The following is a 21,038-nucleotide window of genomic DNA, read 5'->3' as shown; positions in this document are numbered from 1 at the left end:
AGAAGTATGAATTGGACCAAGCATATCGCTGCTACCTTGATATGTAAATACTGTAATATGTAACATCGAAGTACGGCACAAGTATGAAGTTCCCTATCCGGACTTTGGGCTTTGTCACACAGAAAAGACTGCTCGTTAAGGATCGGCTATTGGCAACTAGAAGTTCAGTTCGTTTCCCATTTGTAACGTAGATGTTTTCTCGGTTGTAAACGTATCCGAGATCTTGTAACTTTACTGTTAGTGGTAAAACCATATTTGTTTCTATGTTTTGTTTCGCCAAGTTGTTCTGATGGCTTGATTCAAGACTCTGCCCTGCACTATGAGCCGGGGCATTATACGACCGTTACGATGGAGAAACAGAGTGTCCTTGGACACGGCATGTCTAGAGAAATTCGTTTGTCAAATTGCTACCAACATAAACTATTGCTATATCCTATCATAACAAGCTCTCCGCCTTATCTGATATAACACAACCATGTTCCGACACCTATGCATTAACCACCGTCTCTCCACTTGGAAATCCAGCCTCATATTGCAACACCAATTTGACACCTGCTCCCGGTGCCAACCTCACATTCCAAAGGACTTCTCCGCTCTTCTTCAATTCTGCATCGGCTGTTCCCCATGCATCGGATTTCTTGCTTCGACGAACAAGTTCACCTCCATTACTAGAAGTTCTCTCCCTATCCCTATCTCTTTCCCTCTCCCGACCTCCTTGAAGCATCTCATCATCCAAGTTCAAGCCCGTAGGAATTCTATCACCATCAGGTTTCAAACCTCGAGGGACCAAAACCTCGACTCGAAGTCTCTCTTCTTCGGAAACAGGCACCTGATCCATAACTAATAGACTAACACCTCGTTGCATTCTCGTGTTACGCAAGGACAAAGAACGTAAGAAGACATTGCTGTCTTCCTTTGAGAAGATCCCGCTCTGCGAGCGTCGTACCTCGGGCTTGTTATACACCACTTTGATAGCCGGATCAACACCAAGATTCAAGCTCAAGCTTTCACCAACAGAACATCTTGGGAAGGTAGCTTGACCCAGAAAGCTGCCATCCAAATTGAGTCCCACTGGGCCTGCTAACAGAGGAATTTTCGATGAATTTCGTAATTTGGCCTTGAGGAATGCAACCGTCCGAAGCTTAGGTATAACCACATGTTCAAATCCAATATTCTTAAACTCAATTTTCGCAATCTTGTGCTTAAGGACAGAGTTTGAAGGCATGAGGGTTTTAAGGCCAGGGAGATCATAGGTAGTAGACATGCCGGACTCTTCCCAAGCTCCTTCTTCAAATGTAAGGGTGGGTTTTGGTGAAAGAAGACGTTGAATTAGAGGGGTTTCGAAGGCGCCGGTAGGATCACCTATATCTGATCCAGGCGCGGAGACATTGGCGCTATGCTCTGAATGTATGAGAGGCTGGGCGCTACTAAGGAGAGGGTTACCTTGAGCTGGTTGGTTGCCAGAGTTCTCGGCAATAGACTCAGAGTTGTTAGCTGGAGATGGACGCAAGGACCCAAATAAACCACCGCTAGAGACAGGATTTTGGGATGGAGCAGGGGCCCCAAATAAGCCACCAGTAGAGGCAGGATTATGGGATGATACATTAGATCCAAACAGAGCACCGGTGCTGGGTCCTTGAGATGGTGCAGTAGATCCAAATCCCGCGACTGGTGGAAACAAATTTTGTTTATGGTGGGCTGGGGCGTTGCCAAACAAATTGTTACTCGGGAATCCACCTTTGTTTGCAAATAAATTGTTGGTCGGCTCGAATCCGAAGAGGAGGTATCGAGGTTGCTGGAGATGTTGATTATTTTTATCAGCCCATTCCGTTCTCTTGGCCGCAATTTCACTGGTACTGAAAAGAGCGGCTTCGGCATTTCTGCTCCCCCCTTTCAGTAGTCGCACGTTCCATGGGGGTAAGGTTGGTATCGATTCATTAAAACTAGTGATGGATGTCTGAGAAGTTGAGAGAAGAACTTTGGCATCGCGCCACGTTTCTGAAGTCATATTCTTTAGCTCGGCCGCATACTCTAATACACCGGTGCTAGTCAAGGTATTAAGGCTGAGATCGTAGCGTGGAGACCAAGACACTTCATATGTAATGTAAGAGATGGAGAGGCTGATGATATCTGTAGCTCGACGGCTAGAGACTTGGTAGTTGTTGACGGTCATGTCACTAGCTACCGAGCTAGGACGGGATGATCCAGATGTCATAGCAGAGCTCGTAGGCTCAATACTAATCGTGACACGATAAACTTTCTTTGGCCAGAACAAACTTCTCTCCGACTTGATACGTAATTTTTCCTTTGTCGACTCAGCATTCTTTCGAGATCTGGTCGCTTGAAGCTTAATCTTTTGCTTGAATGCTCTCCGTTGTGCCTTCGTTCGTGCTTTTGTTAATTTGCTTTTCTCTTTCATCAATCTAACAATTTCATCTTGCGTAACTTCCAAAGCAGCAGTTGCAGCTACGTGTTCAACATAAATCTTCTCACGTTCATCGCGATATGCTTTGATGAGTTTCTCGAACTGTTCGGGCGATGGGGGATTATCGCGAACTGTAGCACCATAATCCTCACAAATCTTCAGACGACTCGCAACAGAATTAATCTTTTCGGTTTCTTGGGCGAGTAAACGGTTCACTTGCTTGATTTTGGTATCGACAAGCTTCATCGATTCATCTTCAGAGTCGGAGGAATCATCATCTGTTTCTTCCTCAAACTCAGAATCGGATGAATAAACTTCTTCGTAAACGTCACGATTAGGTAGAAGATCAACGGATACTTCAGTGATGGTGGCTGAACCATTTCCTTCAACTTTGATGGAGTGTTCATCAATGGTCGGAGCAAGTCCATCGATGATGATTTGATTGGTTCCGGTCTAAACTCCGTCAGCACAACGAACCACGGTATGTATTCAATTTCTTACCTGTAATGTGATATCTCTGATATCACGAACAATCTGGGCTCTAGTTGGAAAGATCAAAACACTTCGAGTGCTTAAATCTCGAACACGGAATTCTTGTTTGCTTGACATTTCTACCCAATTTTCTGGGTTTGTTGTCGACGCGTGTTAACCAGTCGTAGAGTGGGGATTCCGCTGGGCATTCAGCTGCAGAAAATTTCACGGATAATGAGGAGAGTGTGATAATCGAATGTTGAGAGTAGATTTTGATGAAGAGTAGAGATGGAAAAAAAAGGATGAACAGAAATGAAAAGTTGCTTCTTCCCTCAAATCCTTATATTCCGTGCTATCGCCCGACGCTCAATATTGACGTCCGATGTTCATATTTTGGTAGAATTTAGGGTATCAGTGGATGTCAGGCAACTGAAAGCTTTACCTTTTGCCCCGCATATTGATGAACTTACGATTTTGTGTGGCCAATCAACAATTATATATCACGTTGGAAACCGCGGCTATGTTCCACTGCGAGGCAACACGAACAAGGAAATGAAGTAAAAATGGAAAATGTAAGACAGAATGATGAACTCTTTGGTTGAGTCATATTTACTTGGATAGGCATGAATAGATAATCAGCCTGAGTTTGAAAAGTATAGAAATTTAGAAGATTCAAAGCTGTAGAGGTGTATCTACTGTGTAGCTTTTATATCAAGATCTCTATGAAGTGCTCGAATAGCGGATAAGAAGAAGAGAGGGGAAAAAGCATTAGGTGTGGCGATGTCCTATTCGTTGTTTGTGGCGAGTAATGATCTAGTATGTTTGAAAGGCGGTGAATAATTTCGTCGTGGCAGATTATTCTCAATTCACTTCTCCGCTCATTTGGTTCAAATCCTCCTTTCTTAACCACTAGGTACCCCTTCTTCCCCTCGCTTGATTTATTCCGTGTTCTTTATTTATTCTCTTCAGGAAATGACGAGAACGTGAGTAAACCTCAGTTACCCTCCACAATACCTGTCAAAGTAATTCATGGTGAGTGCCAGGATTAACAAGTTGGATTGTGCCATCAATGTGAATTTATTATTGAAAAATAAGCCACAAGCCACCCCAAGCAAATTAACAATCTGAATCCAACGCTACCAATCAACATATGGGAACTTATCTATACAGTTGTGGAACGAGGAAACGACTCTTCTATGGTAAGATCGAGCCACAAGGATATCTGATTATCAAAAGCTCCCCTTCTCAGCCAATAAAATCACCGTTGACTACTTTCAGTAACATCAATCATAGACTATGGGGGAATATCCATTTCTAAGCACGACATTGCTGAATAATGGTTCGCAAGCAGAAATATTTCTAAGCAGTTCTCAATGTTGTATATACATACAGATCTATCTCCATCAACCTGGAAGAGCACCCGAAGAAGTCTTACAACAGTTCAATAAGTCTCATATCAGGTACTTCTTGGATATTCACCTCTAAGATTTAGGATATCTCTGTGATATAAACATCTCGCAGTGATATCAAATCCATTCTTAAGTCATCATGTCGAAAATTGTCCTCATTCTCGGCGGTGGACCCAATATTGGACTCAATATCGCTCGTGTTTTCTCATCGAAAGGATCATACAAGACCGTAATTGTATCGCGAAATCCTAAAGAGGAGCTCATCAAGGAAGCCGATCTTTCCCTCCAAGCCGACTTCACTGATCCCAAAAGCATCAAACGCATTTTTGACGAAGTGAAACAGAAATTCGGAGTTCCAAATGTTGTTGTATATAATGGTTAGTTTTTCTATTATAGGATCGGGGTCTTAGTGATTCAGACTACAACTCGATTATTCGAAACTACAAGAACTTTTAAGTTCCTTCATATGATAAATTCACACAAGATTGTTCGGCAGTCTGAAATATTGCACACCCCGAAGCCAAATCAATGAAACCTACTGATGAATAGAAAAGCCGCAGCGTTAACAGTCACTCCTGATCCTCTCTCTGTGCCATTGGAAAAGTTCAATGAAGACCTCAATGTAGTCATTACTTCAGCATATGCTGCTGCACATGAGGCTGTAGAGGGATTCAAAACTCTTCCTGAAGCTACTAATAAGACATTCATTTACACCGGGAATATACTGAATCGTCAAATCATCCCATCATTACTTGCGTTTGGCATTGGAAAGTCTGGTGCAGCTCATCTTATCCAAAGTGCTTCAGAAGTGCATAAAAAAGATGGATATAGGTGCGTGGAAATCAAACGGAATTGTGAATTTGAATTGACAGATCAAAGGTTCTATTGGGCGGACGAACGAACAACAGAGGGAGGGCCCAAAGGAAACGCAATTGATGGTGAAGCACATGGAGAGTTCTACTATGAATTGGCGACGAGTGAGGAGCCTTTGACTTGGGATGCCACTTTCGTGGCTGGAAAAGGCTATGTTGACTTCAATGGCAAACTGGAATGATTGAGGATAAATCTCAGAGAGCCTGAAAAAAACACAGTTATCATATCATTATTGTATGGTCTAAAAGGAAGCGCCGAACGAAAATCCTTACCATTTGTTGCTAGGATCTAGGAAAAATAATCACTTTTCATATTCGCAAATTTTATAGCGTCTTCAGGCTTACGGTCGCGTACAACTCTTTAGTAAATAGAATAATAGGTGTAGGTACCAATTATTATCGTTTTCATTAATCAGACGACCATTTGAATATGATATATAATGAGTACAATGGGTAGACCTCTTAACAGTCAATATCTTTCTTTTTCAATCACAATTGTGTGGAGTCTATCTAGTACCAAGGTCACCACCACGTTTCACAGGTTGAAACACATGCACGTGACTATCAACGTCATCGGCACGTGAAGAGATTGTACCAGATATGATGTTAGGCGATGAAAACTTTGAAGAAGCGCAACGCTTCACGAGGACATTAAGTATACAAACACACTATCCACACAAACACAATGAACGTTATTCAGCCCCCCCCCCAACATTGTAGACGTGGGACAACGAGATAGCATATTGACTATCGAAAGTAACTTCTCTATTGCAGTCCAAAGAGAGCAAATTACTTTCGAATGGACCAATCTGAAGAGGTTCTCAAAAGTATCAGAAATAAGGGTCTTCTGATAGAATCCAACCCTCCAATTTGCCACTTCTTGTCTCACGGATTGAATTCCATTTGCGACTTCCCCCATATGATATCATCTGAAGTGGAAGATGATTAGCTGTGTTTTACGGTACATGAGAGGATCCGGTTACGAATTTCCTGGTTTGCAGCACAATCGTTGAGTCTCATCTGGCTCGCTCAAATTTCAATGCCACCTGTCTTCAATTTTCTCTATAGTTGAGCGGCAAAAACTTGTTACACTGCTCCCGAGTTGCTATTGCAATCTGTTGAGAGGGTCCTAACCCATAAATTTTAAATTTCATACATTTGCATTTTATTCTACACTACTGTCTTTGCACCATAAACCCACGCAGGAGAGTATCCTCCAACTTTGAAGTATGGCTGGTACTACGGGTAGCTACTCATAGTGATTAGGTTCACCAAAAAATATCAAGGACTACATATCAGGATGATTATCAAGCCCCATTATGAACATTTCAAGTGCGGCAACTCTCTGCGCTTGTTACGATGGAAGGCTCAAACTTTAAACCAGTCGAAAATCATTCAGAGGTTTGAGTACGATATACCAATCTTTAATAAAGTCTCTTTATTGTTTCCAAATGGTATCTTTTAACGCCAATAACCTAGCCATATGCTCTACAAATTGTGTTATGTAAGATGCGGGTGAAATTATCCGGACATCCACTCGTGTTCAAGACAGTCCTCAACTGTCGACCATTCTTCAAAGTCTTTTTCCAACATTCTCACCAAAAGATCCACTACTTTTGACCGATAGGTTGACCCAGCGGGCCCCTCTCTATATCGAGGAACAATTTGTCGTTTTTGATCATCAAAATCGTATTTTTCTTCTTCTTTTCATCATCACCCGCTAGCTCAGCGCAATCAAAAGGAAGATAGCCTAGTAGACATTGGAAAAGGGAGACCCTAGCTGCCCAAACGTCTACCCCGAATCCTATACCAGTAAGTTGAAGTTGCTTACTGTGCATTCCGGTGCCATATTTTGATTAGTTAGCAAATGAACCGATAGCAAGTGTAGAGCCCTAGTTGGTAACCAAGTAGTACAGAGGCACGGGGGTTAGAGTAGGGTTCGATGGTTCAGACTCTCTATAATTAAGGGTCGTATCAATTTGAAATCTTAGATCCACTAGGACCGCCAACGTGCTCTCAAATATTGATATCTCCTCAAATATCGAGTTCAGATGGGATAAGATGGGAACTTACAAACAAGTGTTCCTTTTCTACGATAAAGTTAGCAAATAGTATTTGAGAGTTTGTATCGTATGTTGTACGCACCTTGAGGTCATCTTATTTCTTTTGCCACCTATCAAATTGTCTGCCAAGCCGAAGTCTGCTATCATAATACGACCACCCGAGCCGCGCCCAAGGATCATATTTCCTGGCTTTATATCGCGATGCAAGATATTTTTAGATTTCTATCAATGGAATTAGCACACTCTTTTCCACCGACTTCCGGACTGGCTTTCTTGAGTCGGGGTTCATACCAAGTATTCAAGCCCCAATAGGACCTCCTTGAAGTAAATCTTCATTCGAGTCTCCTCGATGTATCCTTTCTCAATAATCATGTTGGACATGGTCTTTCCCCCAAATCCATAACCATTCTGCTTCCTACTTCTATACATGCGTAGAAGTCATAAACACGAACGATCGATGTGTGATTTAACTTCTTGTGCAAATTCCACTCTTCTTGCAATGATTCCTTTTTTGCATATTTCAGTCCCTTCTTGACGGCAAATAACTTGTTTGTAGCCTTCTCTGTAATGGAACTTACACTTCCAAAAACGCCTTTACCAATAACTCTAAGAGTTCTATACTTTTCGTGGAATGGCTCTTTAAAAAGAAGACCTTGCTTGAAGGTAGTGAGAGGCGAACTTCGATGTAATTTAGCCTGTCTTCAGCGGCAGCGTCGAGTTGTTCCCTCAGAGGTTGAGGCTTGGATGCCGAGTTTAAACCGCCAACGTTAAGCGACAACTGGTTCGCGTCTACAATGTTGAGAAGTTAGTCTATTCCATAGACATCTGCAAAATTAGAGTAAATTGGTAGGATTAAATTTATGAAAGACAGAGAATGATATGCATAATTTCAATCAACAACTTGATGTGGAATGATGGAGGGAATAATACGAAGGGCAAGTTAGATTTGAAACTCACCAGTATTTGTTGTCAAAGAAGGAGCTGAAGTAGCTGGAGTATAAGACAAATCCTGACGTTTTATAGGTGTATAAGCTTTTTCTTCGATAGGCGAAGTATCCGTAGACGCATTTTGACAGTCCATTGCTTGATTTTCGATAACCATATTGAATGGAGTCTTGAAGATAAATGATGTCGGATTGTTCCGAACAAACATACTTGAGGCATGGAGGATATATATGTATGTTCTAGGAATTCCTATCTGGACTGCTCTCAACCACACTTGCCTCAATATTGATTAGGACTAAAGATCTACTCAGTTAATTCATGATGTTATGGTTGGAGCTAGTGCTTCTTAAGTCTCTTTAGTACTTTTTAATTCTACGCCCCGATGACTAGTCAGTCGCAATATGTCAAGCCAAAGAACATCAATTTGAAAACTCCCAATTGTCAATTTCTATTCGGATTGTACGTTGCAAGGACTTTGAGTATTATTTTATGATTAGATTGTTCATGTTAAAAGTTCCTTGTATATTCCTTAAACTTTCGCTCATTTGTCGATTGTCATGACTGATGGAGGCCCATAGTCAAGCATATATTAATGTTAAGGGAACCCCTAATCATGAGCCGGAACCGAATTTAGAAGAAAGCCACCTATTCCTCAGACAATCTTTTTATGGGGCTCCACGTTTGTCCAAGCATTTTTTTGCTTGCCATGGAATATGAGCTTCGTATCTGTGGAAGATGTTCGGTCCACCAAGGGGGTCTCACCAATCAATATTGTGAAGCAAGATGTACGTAGTTCTAGTATTCTCATTTAATGCTAAATGAATTATGTAATTATGATGGAAGAGCCATGCCATGTTCTGATTTCGAAGGATTGTATAAATATGTACAAGAATTATATAGAAACGAAAATATAGCACATGGATATTACCATAAACTCTAAACGGGAATGCGAAGGAATCTGTATAACGCAATGAACGAGCTAGATATAAAAGTTCATGGCTCCATACGGTCCTGTACCATGCCCCATCACCGAATTTTAACTCCTTGAACCCTTTGTCGTTCGCCGATCACCATACTGTACTCCTTGGCCGTGCGGTAAAGGTCCGCCTTGTAGATACAGGCGGCAATTTGTTAGATATTTTCAATGGCCCCATCACGACAAACTTCTGGCCCTTCTCTTGTTCATCGATTACACCTATAATTGAATCAATAATATCAGAATCCTGCGCCAAATCCTGGGGATGTAAAATCAAGGGATCTTGTTCCAAGGGTCTAGTCCTGCTAGCGTTTCTTGATTTTGGTGAGACGGGTCGGAATGACGATTTTGATGGGGTTGGTGGCACGCAAGGCGATGTTGGCGGGGTCAAAGGACGTCCCTTGGCAGCTGTGGATGGTTTGGAAGGGATAATCGGTATTGATACAGGAGTTGGAGATGCAATCGAATCCCCGAGATTTATTTTTGGTTCAGAAAACGGTGTAGGAGTTCTGTCGAATGAGGATCCCGACACGGAGGTATCGAGCTTTGCAGGGGGTTTAGTGGTAGGCGGTGTGTCAGAAACTTTAGATCTCTTCGTGCCGAGGGTGGAGAAATATGCATGGGGAGACATGGGCTCGACCGGGGAAACAGGTGTTACTGTGTTCAGTATTTCATCAATGCTGTTATTGGTACGTTTGGCCGTCTTATGTGGATCGATTGGATCAAGCTGTGGCAAAGCTCTGGATTCTGACTTTTTCGATTTATCGCCTAGTTTGGTTGGTGATTTGGGAGAATTAGTGTGAACGTGCTTGGAAAGGTCTGTGTCTGCCTTTTCAGGTAAAGGTGGCATCGGATCTGCAACGAGCTTGGCCTTCGGTCTGACATTGGTGTCGACAACAAGAAGCTCTTTCTCTCCACGACCAAGAAGGCCATAAACTTTGACCTCTCCACCGCAAATGCCTAGCACTGCACTGGTTCCAGTATATACAGCATCATCCTCAACTCCGGTTCGATTGGCGAATACGACAATAATCTCTCCCTTTTGCTCTTCTCGAATAATCGGTTCAAGCCTTGCTAGCCAGTAGGCGAGGGTATCCATATCTGGTTCCCTTGGCTGTCTGCTATAACTCCGAACGTCTTCTCGAGTTCGCCATGCCATAGAGAGTACGACAAGGTTGGCTTGCTTGTGCATAATATGGTACGCAAACTCCCATGCATTCCATGGAGCTTCAAATTTGTATGGACTGTAACTTGTTAATGTGGGCCGAAGAACAGGGAGAGAACAGAAAAGTCTTACTTGAGATCCATGCCTGAATTATTGTCAGTAAGCTATTTGTGACGTTGAATATTCTACTCACGTTCGAATGATTTAGTTGGCCACTTACAAATTCCGATAGCAACATTGCCTAGTCCTTCAATCTCACCATCAAAGAACCCGTCGGGGCCCTCCAGAGCCCATTTGGACTCGTTATAATACAAGAAGGACTTTCTATAATTCGAAACTGTTTCTCCATCTTTATTCACTGTAATTGCACTGTTGTAATATTCTGGGGAAGCTGGAGCGAAAGTCTATTAGCGAATCGATATGACATACGAAACAGGAGTCGGGCAGAGGGGTTCAGCCTACCTGGCCAGTTGGGACTGATGTCGACTTTCTCAGGATATCCAACAATGACTACACATTCATGTTTGAGGGCTGTGGTGCGGGCCCATAGTGAAGAAATACCCGACGTTGTCGGTTCGAGATAAGGGGAGATATGCTGGAGCGATTTAAAATTGTATCCTGCATCTAGTTAGCACCATGCATCTGTGACAACCAAATTGAGTAGAAATAGTAGAACGAAGGCAAAGAAGATTTGATGCAGGAAAAATATGTGTGATGCAACAACTTGATCCGAGTTCATCCCAGACCATGTGTAAGACGAATTCTAAATCTAGGTAGATCGCGAAAAGGATATCAAACATGACATGCCGAAAGTTTCTCGCGAGAACGTACACCGCGTAGATCAACTCGCCGCGCAGATTTCATATTTTTTCGATAATAACCCTAAAGGTTGGAAGGATTGGTACGGACAAGCTCGTGACCCAAACGGATAGTACCAGAATCTTGGGAAATCGATAGTGATGCGATTATTGCAAACGCAATCAATACAAAACAATTTGCGAAAGTCGGTAAGATTTGTACTTTGAATGAGTAGGCGAGTTCTTCATTTTGTAGGCCCGAATTGTCGTCGAGGATGATAATATTGTGGTGAAATGAAAGTAAAGCTTACCCGAAAATGCCAACTCGGGGAGTACAAGTAAGTCTAAATCCTGTACGTTGGCTTTGGCTAGGACTGCATCGGCTCGTGTTAAATTATTGTCAACATCGCCCAAGACCGGCGCAAATTGCAGACATGCGATCTTCATATTGAAGCTTCTCGGATTTTATTTCGTGAAGTAAAAAACAATAAGTTTTGGGTGACAAATTTGAAACTTAGGGATGAATGGTTCCACAAGAGTAGGATTACTGTCCATCATATATAAAAGCCTACCACTCCTATCATGCCTACCTACTAGTGGTATTATAAACGAAATCCTTCCGCCCTTGTAAACAAATCCTTGCGTTGTATGTATGCATGTTGATAAGCACACTGAGTGGCATGTGTTTTTCAGCCCACAGCCTACCAACTGTTGCTTCCCAAAACGATAAGTGCAGAGGCTGGTATTCATTGCTTTGCTGGTCAATCACACCTTCTGCCAATATGCATGGCAAAATAAATTCAGCCGAAGCCCAGTTCAACGGGCTAACTTAAAGAGAACGAAGAGAACACCTCGGGTCATCTCAAAGAAGGTGTGATACGATAAGTCCCACTTCGGATCAAATAAACGCTCGGGATGCGTCTAATACTCAATTGTTGGAAGCTTTTGTGCATGCGATAAGGAGTTTGATTGAATGGAGAAGTGGTTACACAGTTACCAATGTTGATCGTATACACCGAATATTGAATTTATTCGCGCCCGGTAAAATCAATTGATCTAGGAAATCGAGGGTTTTATTAACTAAACCCCGGTATCCAGTCCATCGACGTACCACACATAAAGGAACCATAACATAGTCCTCACGTCTTGTGTCTACTTTTCTCAAATATTATTCGCCATATTCCGTTGATCTTATCCACCTGCAAGGTTTTGTGCAGGAATATAGTAAATGAGATCCTCTTTGAGTAATGTAATTCGTTACCATTGTGTCGGGTCGGCGCTAAAGGATTGGACACGGATAGACGATGAGGAGTCCATCTGGTACCTTGGAGCCGGAATGTCCACACTCAATAATCTCCAAATGCAGCCATTAATTGTGTGAGTATACGGTCAAGTGCGGGGCCGTACGGGAGTTAACAATTCAACCTTCGATCGGACCGCAGATACGGCGTGGAAATATTAGCATTTCCACAGCAAGTTTTTTAGAGAGCACCAACGCTTATTTTTGAAGCTCACCTACAGATGTAGCAGAATTTGAGAAAAAGTAAGGATTCAGCTTAATCAACACATTTATCTACGGATGTGATTCCTCCATTTGCATCTCTTGGTTAATTCGGCTTCAACCGGCAACAAACTACTGTGAACAAACATCAAATATGACTTTCCAGGAGTATAAATCTACTCCTATAGATATACCAAGAAAGCGAAAGCACCATCACCAAGACGTATGCGTAAACCACCCCTGATAAAAGTTTCGAGACTAACGAAACATCGAAGCATGACGGCAGATCTGGTCAATGTAATCCTCGAATTTTTCGAGAAGATAAGGAAGACCACTCAGCGGGATTTTCAAAATACCGTAGCATCATGTATGAAGGGGATACAGCGGTAGAGAGTCGACTAAAGGAGACAAGTCTCGGGACTGAAACGCGCAGAACGAACGGCGAAAGGCTGGGCAGTGTAGAATTTGGTGGAAGTTTAAGTCTGGCGAAAGATATCTTGACTAGTATGGACAATGAGGAACTCGACGAAGGCATAATGGCGGATACCGAAGATATTAATGAATCAGCCTGGAGGAAACATCAATCGAGGTGGTGCAAAAACAAGCATAAATTGAAAGTGGCTAAGACGATTGAAGTGAGACCTGCAGTCATTACTGATATGGAGACATGTGGTTGAGGTATACTAGTATGTGAAAAGGATGCATTGAAGAGAAGCAGAGGTATGATGAGTGAGACAAGAACAAGGGACTGTATATGGACATTCCGTCTTTGGTTTATTGGGCATCTCATAACCCCAATCCGTGAACGTTGGCCAAACATAGGCAAGATCTTCCAAGGAAGTGCCAAAGACATTGACATAGCTAGGAAACTGTGTGTGAAACTTGGTTGAAGCCATTGATGAATTTCTCATTCGTTCTTCCTATCAAAATTGAGATGCTTGACGTTCGCTGTCGCACGAACAGCCGCCCCTTTTTGTGCCGAACCATACTCCAGACTCCACGCTTATAATACCAAGAAAATAACAGTTGCCCAATATTCATACACACTCCCAAACCTAAATTCATAAATATCAAGATAGCTCCTCCCGTATCAATGATGACCTGATTGCACTAAATACGTTACCTCAGGAAGTGTAAGACAGCCCAACAAAAGGCAAAAAATATCACCACCCCAATTCCAAAAATCCATTTGTCCTGCTTCGCACGCCTCTCAATCGTGCGGATAGTATCGCCAGATACGCCCAAGGTATTTGCCACACTATACAATCGTTTTTGTGTCCCTTTTAACATTTCTCTCTGTTGTCCCAAATCACCTAAAACTGCCTGTCCACGAGCTAGGTATTCATCCAACGCACTATGGGTATTCTGAAAGAAGGATTGTTCCCGTAAAGCATGTGTTTCTCTTGTATAATCCCCACTATTCATAGAAAGTTGACTTCCACCGGGTCCACCCTCGCGTCTCCATGGACTATCCCGAGCAGCGGTCGCACTCGTTGTATTTGCATAAGGATTTTCGGGTGTAGATGCATGATGTGGTCTTCTTCCAAGTAACTCACTTCTATCTATCTGTGTTTGATGATCTTCATTTTGCGATTTGAGAGTTGCAAACTGGGAGCGATAATCTTGTAGTTCAGAACGGAATGTAGTTAATCGTTCATAGGCCTTTTCCTTTTTGGAAGGATTGAGTTCAGCAGATTGAAGGGAAGCGTAAGAATCAAGAGTTCTTGAAAAGGAGGTTAGAGATGAAGATATTTGACCAAGCAGGGATGGAGTGAGGGGTTGCGATTCGGGTGGAGAGAGAGAGGAAAGATCTCGACGAAGGGAGGTGGATTGTTTGAGTGCGGTATTGAAGAGGGTGTTCTATGATTGTTAGATTGAAGTTCTGAAAGAAATCGAGACATAGATATACCTACCATGATGAAGGTTTTGATAAGTAAACGAAACGAAGGTCCTTGAGAGTAACTGGTCGTAGTCAAAAGAAGTGCGTGATGCGTGATGCGCTTTTCGAGTTACAGTTGCGCTGATTCAATAATGATAATGATGAGACTGAGACTAGTAGCCTTATTTGAAAGTTAAACGTGGCTACTCGAATTCTTTCAATGTGGCGGTGCTGATTGAGTTCAGAATGTGGCTCGAGTAGTATAAGGCTGAAGACGAGGCTGAGCAATGATCTTTTTAAACTTTGGCACTATTTTTATATAGACTTGTACAAAGTTTACCTAAGCTCTAGGCCCGTCGTCCGTGTACCCTAGGTGCCTTAGTACGTACTTGTAATCCGATCAATCAGACGAAAATCCTGAACATGAGGGGTCTTTCAATTTGACAGATGTGACAGAATTGAGGCTATTCGAGCAACGACAGCATATGCAGCGACAACGTATGCAACGACAACGTATACAACGACAGCATACGGAGTATATCATCAGACAATACGATCTGCTCATTAGGTAATACACACAAGCAAGCAAATACCGGCAAGAACCTGTACATCGTATACAATACTCAATACGCGTATCGAGCAAACCTCGGTCCATACAAACCACATGTTATTACTAAGGACTTATTATCCATCGGCGCATCTTAGAATACGAGCATGCATCAAATCCCACAATTGATTCATTTTATATTAAGTATTTTAAGTATTGCTATGTACAAACGACAAGACAATAGATTACGACAGGTATGTGCAACGGGAGAAAAAACGGTATTTTTCATCGGTATCTACCTATACAGTTAGGTCCTTCCAATATACTTGGTAATCTTTAAATGAATGGAATGCGCAAAATGGAGTTACTATGAGTTGATGTCTACTTGGAGATTGGCCATTACACACTTCCATGCCACCTACCTCGGGCCTACCTACTATCTTTCCCTTGCACATATATACACACATATACATATATACATACATTCACTTATTCTCTTCCTCCCTTCCTTCCATCTAGAGTCTACAAGCTATTTCTAGTCAAGTCCCCAAATCTCAAAAGTTGTACATATATAAGGTTATATATATATAAACCTAGGTATGTACTTTCCTTGATTTGAAAAGAAGAAATACCACCTACTTTACCTAGTACAATTGACTTATCTCCATCAATTGTACAACACCTCAACCTTCCTCCCTTCTCTTCTCTTCCACCCATCCATTCATCCATTCATTCATTTTCTTCCCTAGATATGGTATTGATTAAAATCCCATTCTTACAGACCTGTTAGATTCATTTGATTTTATTCAAACGGATGAGAATACAAAATACCTCTATACGATACCTTTTTTGTCGCCTAATCACATATCGCCAATTCCCTCTTGATCTTAGGATAGAGGGGTAGAAAAGCCAAACTTTCCAGTTACACACATCGCAAACATCGAAAGATCTGCTATATCCCTTCAATATCCTCTCACAAAACGAGTGAATACACTGGACCCATTCAGCTCCCGCTTGCACAACCCGAAAATTCTTTGCTTTTGCTTCGTCATTGGATCCTGATATTGTATAACGACGACACATTTCCCATTTTTGAGCACTTTAAGCCAAGAAGAGGTACTTGAGTGCGTGGGGCTTCCAATACGAGTGGTCGCAAAACGTATATTGATCCGGTTCCTTCTGAGAGAACTCAGCTGCCAACTTCTCCAAATTAGAGCCTCTCCCTCTATTTTCGAAATCAAAATGACGTTTCTCTCGACGACTTATCTCATACCCGGCATATTACTCAACCCCGCCTTCGTATTACACCTCATAAATACCTTCTTTTCGCATTTCTTACCACCTCCTCAGACAATGTCAACATCTCCACATCCGATCTTCGAAAGTCTTGGCCCACTACCAGGCTCGCAATGGGCACTTGATATGCATAAAGATGATGCATTGTGTTGGAGATATACAGCTATCATGGTGGTTATACAAATGTGGATATTTGGTCGGGTTAGTGGTAACAGGATCTCGATGAAAGATGCCAAAGCAGGCAGAACAGAGAGGGAACGAGCACGCAGAGAACGAAGTGCTATTATTGAGGCCGAGTCAACATCTGCGAGACTAACGGGTGGGCTGGATGGCATTTGCGAAGTAGAGAATGGAATGTTGGGAAAGGCAGACCTTCTTGGACGACATAACGAAGTATTGGAAGCTAGTGATGGCAATACGACGGAAACGAGCGAAGAGGAGATCATTGTATAATGATGAAAACTTTTACGAACATGGCTGGTATGGCGTTTTTGGAAGGGACGTAATAGATGGAAACTGCAAAACGAGGCAAAATTATTGGATTGGTAGAAATGATTGTTACGATTCTTACGATTTCATGACGGGTTGGTGTTGTTGTTTCTTCGGTTGAAGGGAATATGCATTGGGAGTTAATTGGAGCTGATACCTAAGAATAAAGCATGGCCTATCACATTCAATTCATATCGATATTTTTTGTCTTTCTGATGCGATCGTCTTGTTGGACAGTGAATGGCATTCTTTGCCGAAAACTATGGTTGACATATATGCCAAATCTAGATGGACTAACGATTTCAAGAATTCAATGACTGAATATATTGACCGGAAAAAGACATAAAATCTCTTGAGCCTGAATGATCAATGCGGCGACATGCAGACTTTTGATTGGTTTTGACTATTCTGAATTCGAGACTAGGCTCTCGGTGATTTGGGCCTTTGAACGGGCTACCAGTTCCTGAGCAAGTGTTTGGGTCGTCACATAGCTTGTCAGCACATTGGACACTATTTCAAGGGCGAACTGTCCCTCATCTTTCCCGAATATTCTGGATCAATTTTCCTTTTCCAAGTTACCTTAGAAACTGGCCTGACTCAAGGTACCAGTACGGCAGTGTGAATCATTCTCTGTCCATCCATTTGAGATCCACTCACAACATTCCACTCTTGTCACAAAGTGCTCTTCTAGGAGAAAAGTTGAGGGGTGACGTTGAGACTTTTGAAGATGCAGCAAGGCATTAGCGATAGGAACGCAACTTAAGAGTCGATTCTATTTGTTTAGTTGAATTAATTATTATGGATTGGCAACTCCCACCCAGATCTTAGTAATGGAAATACTTTTGAATCTCGCGTGTTGTCCCAAGGACGAGCACAGTGAGTACTTTGGAATATTTACGATCTCCCAGTTAATCTATCTCAATCTTCTACCGTCTACTCTCTCGCTTCTCAGAAATTGCTCCTTCAATACGCTGGTCTTGTATGTATTCTGTGTAGTGTTATGAAACGCTGTGTTGTAGTCAATGCCAGACAGGCGTGGTCGGGAATAGGTGCTTCATCACTGCCCGAGGATAGGCACGTTCAAGAGTCAAGCTGAATACTTATCTGGCCAATCTCCGACGTCTGCCTATCTAGGATGTCTTTCCCAATTTCAGATCGATCTCTCTATGGCCGCGGTGAAAAGGACGAGCTCTTATAATACTGCCACTTATTAGCCACATTGCATTCGACGAAGAGGTTCTAAGCTGCAATGAAGGCTCCAATTCAGATTAAGCAAAAGCCATCGATGAGTCTCAGAATGATCAAATGGTATGCTATTCTTCAGGGTGAAGATTGAGAATGAGTGATTCATTAATCGTATCTCTTGTTTCTATCTAGCTTTTGGCGGCAACGCATGCCAATTGAGAAACCACCTCGCATCTCTCTGTTCTTTGAGGGCGTTGATAAATCCTCTTACGCCAATATGCTTTCTTCATCTGTTTCAGAAGATAATCCAATGAGTTATTCAGCATACATAATATCCGTAATTACAGTCGGCTTTGCGGGCAATGGCAGAGTTGCATTTACCCGCCCAATTTATCCAAAGAGCCTTGATATTGCTATCAGTTCTACCTAGGCAATACAATCCTTATATTATAGGGTCTAATCTACTTTAATAGGTAAGAATTGATCGTTTCACTGCATTGCGGGGTGCATGATTGACGCAGTACCCAAAACACTAATATCTTGTGACTAGCAAGCTTAAAAAAGGTTACCGTCGATGATTCTTACCTGCGGGGAACATGCAATAACGCCTATATCCAATTTCGTTCGGACAAATGGACTGGGCATAATATCACCCAATTCGTTCATTCATGAATGAAGTCACATTTATTATCTACTGGGCTGATAGTTCGCCCCCGTCGCCGATTTTCATAATGTATAAAGCAAGATGATTCCTCCATTAAGTCCATGGCTCAACATCAACCATTCGAACCTTTCAATCATCACAATACTGGTCTTCATATTCATCATGGTATCATACAAAGCCCTTCTCACTACTCTTGCTGTTTTGACGAGAGTCTTGGCATATCCAGCCAACTCAAGTCTTGAGCTTGTCGATCGAAGTGGGACACCTAGCTCTACTGGAACTAGTGGTTCGTATCCCTATTGCCCCCGAGTAATTCTTTTTATGTTGATCTCACTGATTAGGTGGATACTACTATTCCTTCTGGACAGACGGTGGTGCAGATGTCACTTACACAAATGGTGCTGGTGGCGAGTACAAACTCCAATGGTCAGGAAATGGCAATCTTGTTGGCGGAAAGGGCTGGAATCCTGGAAGTGCTATGTTGGTTCAAATCTTTACTTGCTGTTCCATCACGATTATTAATATTGCATTTGTTGACATTCTTCTCAATTACCCATAGGGCTGTTACCTATAGTGGCACGTACAGTCCAAATGGCAACAGCTATCTTTCCCTCTATGGCTGGACAACATCACCTCTTATCGAATATTATGTCGTCGAGAATTTCGGTACATACGATCCAAGCACTGGAGCTACCTTGAAAGGTACCGTGGTTAGTGACGGAGCAACTTGTAAGTCAATATTATCTCATACCTAGCCACGCAGTGACTGATTATGACGACTTCCAGATAAAATCTATCAGACCCAACGCGTCAATCAACCATCTATTATTGGTACTGCTACCTTTTATCAATATTGGTCTGTCCGACAATCAAAGCGAACTGGTGGTACCGTAACGACCGGAAATCATTTTAATGCTTGGAAAGCACTAGGAATGAACATGGGTACTTTTGATTACATGATAGTTGCAACAGAAGGTTACTTCTCCAGTGGATCATCCGATATAACTGTCGGAAGTTCAACAGGAGGTGGTGGGAGTGGAACTACTACCACGGCTCCTGCTTCTTCTCCTACAACATCACCAGGTGGCACCGTAAGTTTAATCTTGATTGGAACTTTGAGAATGTCAAAGATTTTCTACTGACACACTATGTCTTTAGTGCGGTGCTCTATACAGCCAATGTGGTGGAGTTGGGTTTACGGGTTCTCAATGCTGTGCATCCGGGACTTGCAAGTATGCAAATTCTTATTATTCACAATGCTTGTGAGATATGGTATTTTCGTGTTTTAGCCTCGAAATCCTCAGTGGTGGATTTGAAGAAGAGGTTCGCAACCCCTACTGTCCTGTCTAGAAATTGGTCGGTACATATTGGCGCGGAATAGAGTTGAAAATTATGTGGAGATATTTGTTCATTTTATCATGTCTGTCTAAGGGCCAATAAATATCAAATCTTTTTTTCTGGAACATTTAGTGTCTTTTAATGCACTCCAGTTAAGAGAAAAGCAGCACAACTTGCCGCTGTGCCCTGTATGACAAGTCTGATAATCATCACCATTAATTTTGTGAATTGCCCAAGCTTTGTATTCAATGCTACCAAAATGACCTCACTAGCGGTCTCTCGTGAATTTTCTCATTTGTCTCAATGTTTCATCCCGGGATGCGTTATGCATTCTATTTTTAAATCGAATTAATGTATTCGTTATTGTCAGGGCAGACTTATGAATCACATGTCATGGTTCATCGAGCAATTTGTGATAGCAAGCGAGATGGGAAGTTAGTCAACATTCATCTACAAGCTGCCCAAGCCAACTGATTCAAATCCACCAAGTAATCCATTTCGTTGATAGTCCTACTTTACTTGTCCCATACCGAACGAAATACACCTTCAATCTGAGAATGAAAAATAAAACCCCGTGTTCAGGCCCAGCATCCGCCGAATCCATTCTTAATCATCAAGATATCGATGTATTGCAGCCACTAATAAACTGCAGAACAATGAGCAAATTTCACACAAGTCTGAAAAGAATGAAATCTTACTTTAGAAGCAATATGGGATTCCTGAAATGTAGTTGCAGTAATGAGGGCATGGACCACTACCAATCTGCACAATCTGCCCGCTTATAGCACATTGTGACTACATTTTCGTCAGCATTTGATGACATATCAAGGAAAGGCATAGTCTGGGTATGACTGAATAAAACTTACGATACTATTGCCCGGAAATCCGCTGACACGAGGACCCGAACAGACATATTGACCAAACGGAATACTGCCTCCATTGAAAGAGCATCTTCTAACTTGCGCAGTGGCACTGCTGGCAAGCAAGGCCAAAATAACTGGTATGTAGAATTGCAT

At 42.2% G+C, this 21,038-nt stretch overlaps 9 protein-coding genes across 9 annotated transcripts; 4 read left to right on the top strand and 5 right to left on the bottom strand.

The window, feature by feature from the left end:
* Positions 1–487: 487 nt before the first annotated feature.
* On the bottom strand, positions 488–3,034 carry Bfra_005509 (putative mucoidy inhibitor-like protein; the record flags this gene model as incomplete). The annotated part of the gene is made up of 2 exons (XM_037335891.1): positions 488–2,878; positions 2,927–3,034. 2 exons carry the CDS (start codon positions 3,032–3,034, stop codon positions 488–490), a joined length of 2,499 nt encoding a protein of 832 aa, XP_037191101.1.
* A 1,410-nt stretch (positions 3,035–4,444) lies between these two features.
* Bfra_005508 (putative uncharacterized oxidoreductase protein) lies at positions 4,445–5,359 on the top strand (the record flags this gene model as incomplete). The annotated part of the gene is made up of 3 exons (XM_037335890.1): positions 4,445–4,682; positions 4,860–5,136; positions 5,185–5,359. The coding sequence occupies 3 exons, from the start codon at positions 4,445–4,447 to the stop codon at positions 5,357–5,359; spliced, it is 690 nt and encodes a 229-aa protein (XP_037191100.1).
* A 1,428-nt stretch (positions 5,360–6,787) lies between these two features.
* Positions 6,788–8,342, bottom strand: Bfra_005507ia (putative protein kinase domain containing protein; the record flags this gene model as incomplete). The annotated part of the gene is made up of 6 exons (XM_037335889.1): positions 6,788–6,927; positions 7,251–7,267; positions 7,323–7,462; positions 7,532–7,661; positions 7,819–8,029; positions 8,198–8,342. The coding sequence occupies 6 exons, from the start codon at positions 8,340–8,342 to the stop codon at positions 6,788–6,790; spliced, it is 783 nt and encodes a 260-aa protein (XP_037191099.1).
* Positions 8,343–9,252: 910 nt separating this feature from the next.
* On the bottom strand, positions 9,253–11,570 carry Bfra_005506 (putative carbon-nitrogen hydrolase protein; the record flags this gene model as incomplete). The annotated part of the gene is made up of 4 exons (XM_037335888.1): positions 9,253–10,471; positions 10,516–10,717; positions 10,789–10,944; positions 11,435–11,570. 4 exons carry the CDS (start codon positions 11,568–11,570, stop codon positions 9,253–9,255), a joined length of 1,713 nt encoding a protein of 570 aa, XP_037191098.1.
* Positions 11,571–12,778: 1,208 nt separating this feature from the next.
* Positions 12,779–13,301, top strand: Bfra_005505 (uncharacterized protein; the record flags this gene model as incomplete). The annotated part of the gene is made up of 2 exons (XM_037335887.1): positions 12,779–12,847; positions 12,900–13,301. 2 exons carry the CDS (start codon positions 12,779–12,781, stop codon positions 13,299–13,301), a joined length of 471 nt encoding a protein of 156 aa, XP_037191097.1.
* Positions 13,302–13,743: 442 nt separating this feature from the next.
* Bfra_005504 (putative v-snare protein) lies at positions 13,744–14,540 on the bottom strand (the record flags this gene model as incomplete). Its single annotated transcript, XM_037335886.1, has 2 exons — positions 13,744–14,484; positions 14,538–14,540. 2 exons carry the CDS (start codon positions 14,538–14,540, stop codon positions 13,744–13,746), a joined length of 744 nt encoding a protein of 247 aa, XP_037191096.1.
* Positions 14,541–16,292: 1,752 nt separating this feature from the next.
* On the top strand, positions 16,293–16,799 carry Bfra_005503 (uncharacterized protein; the record flags this gene model as incomplete). Its single annotated transcript, XM_037335885.1, has 1 exon — positions 16,293–16,799. The coding sequence occupies one exon, from the start codon at positions 16,293–16,295 to the stop codon at positions 16,797–16,799; it is 507 nt and encodes a 168-aa protein (XP_037191095.1).
* A 2,047-nt stretch (positions 16,800–18,846) lies between these two features.
* On the top strand, positions 18,847–19,950 carry Bfra_005502 (putative endo beta-xylanase protein; the record flags this gene model as incomplete). Its single annotated transcript, XM_037335884.1, has 5 exons — positions 18,847–18,970; positions 19,026–19,164; positions 19,244–19,413; positions 19,471–19,775; positions 19,843–19,950. 5 exons carry the CDS (start codon positions 18,847–18,849, stop codon positions 19,948–19,950), a joined length of 846 nt encoding a protein of 281 aa, XP_037191094.1.
* Positions 19,951–20,721: 771 nt separating this feature from the next.
* On the bottom strand, positions 20,722–21,038 carry Bfra_005501 (uncharacterized protein; the record flags this gene model as incomplete). The annotated part of the gene is made up of 2 exons (XM_037335883.1): positions 20,722–20,817; positions 20,889–21,038. The coding sequence occupies 2 exons, from the start codon at positions 21,036–21,038 to the stop codon at positions 20,722–20,724; spliced, it is 246 nt and encodes an 81-aa protein (XP_037191093.1).

The sequence above is a fragment of the Botrytis fragariae genome (genome assembly GCF_013461495.1).
Source record: "Botrytis fragariae strain BVB16 chromosome Unknown tig00000075, whole genome shotgun sequence".
In the NCBI taxonomy this organism is placed as follows: Eukaryota; Fungi; Ascomycota; class Leotiomycetes; order Helotiales; family Sclerotiniaceae; genus Botrytis; species Botrytis fragariae.
The sequence above is the reverse complement of the archived record's forward strand: the minus strand, read 5'-3'. Positions and strand labels throughout refer to the sequence as shown.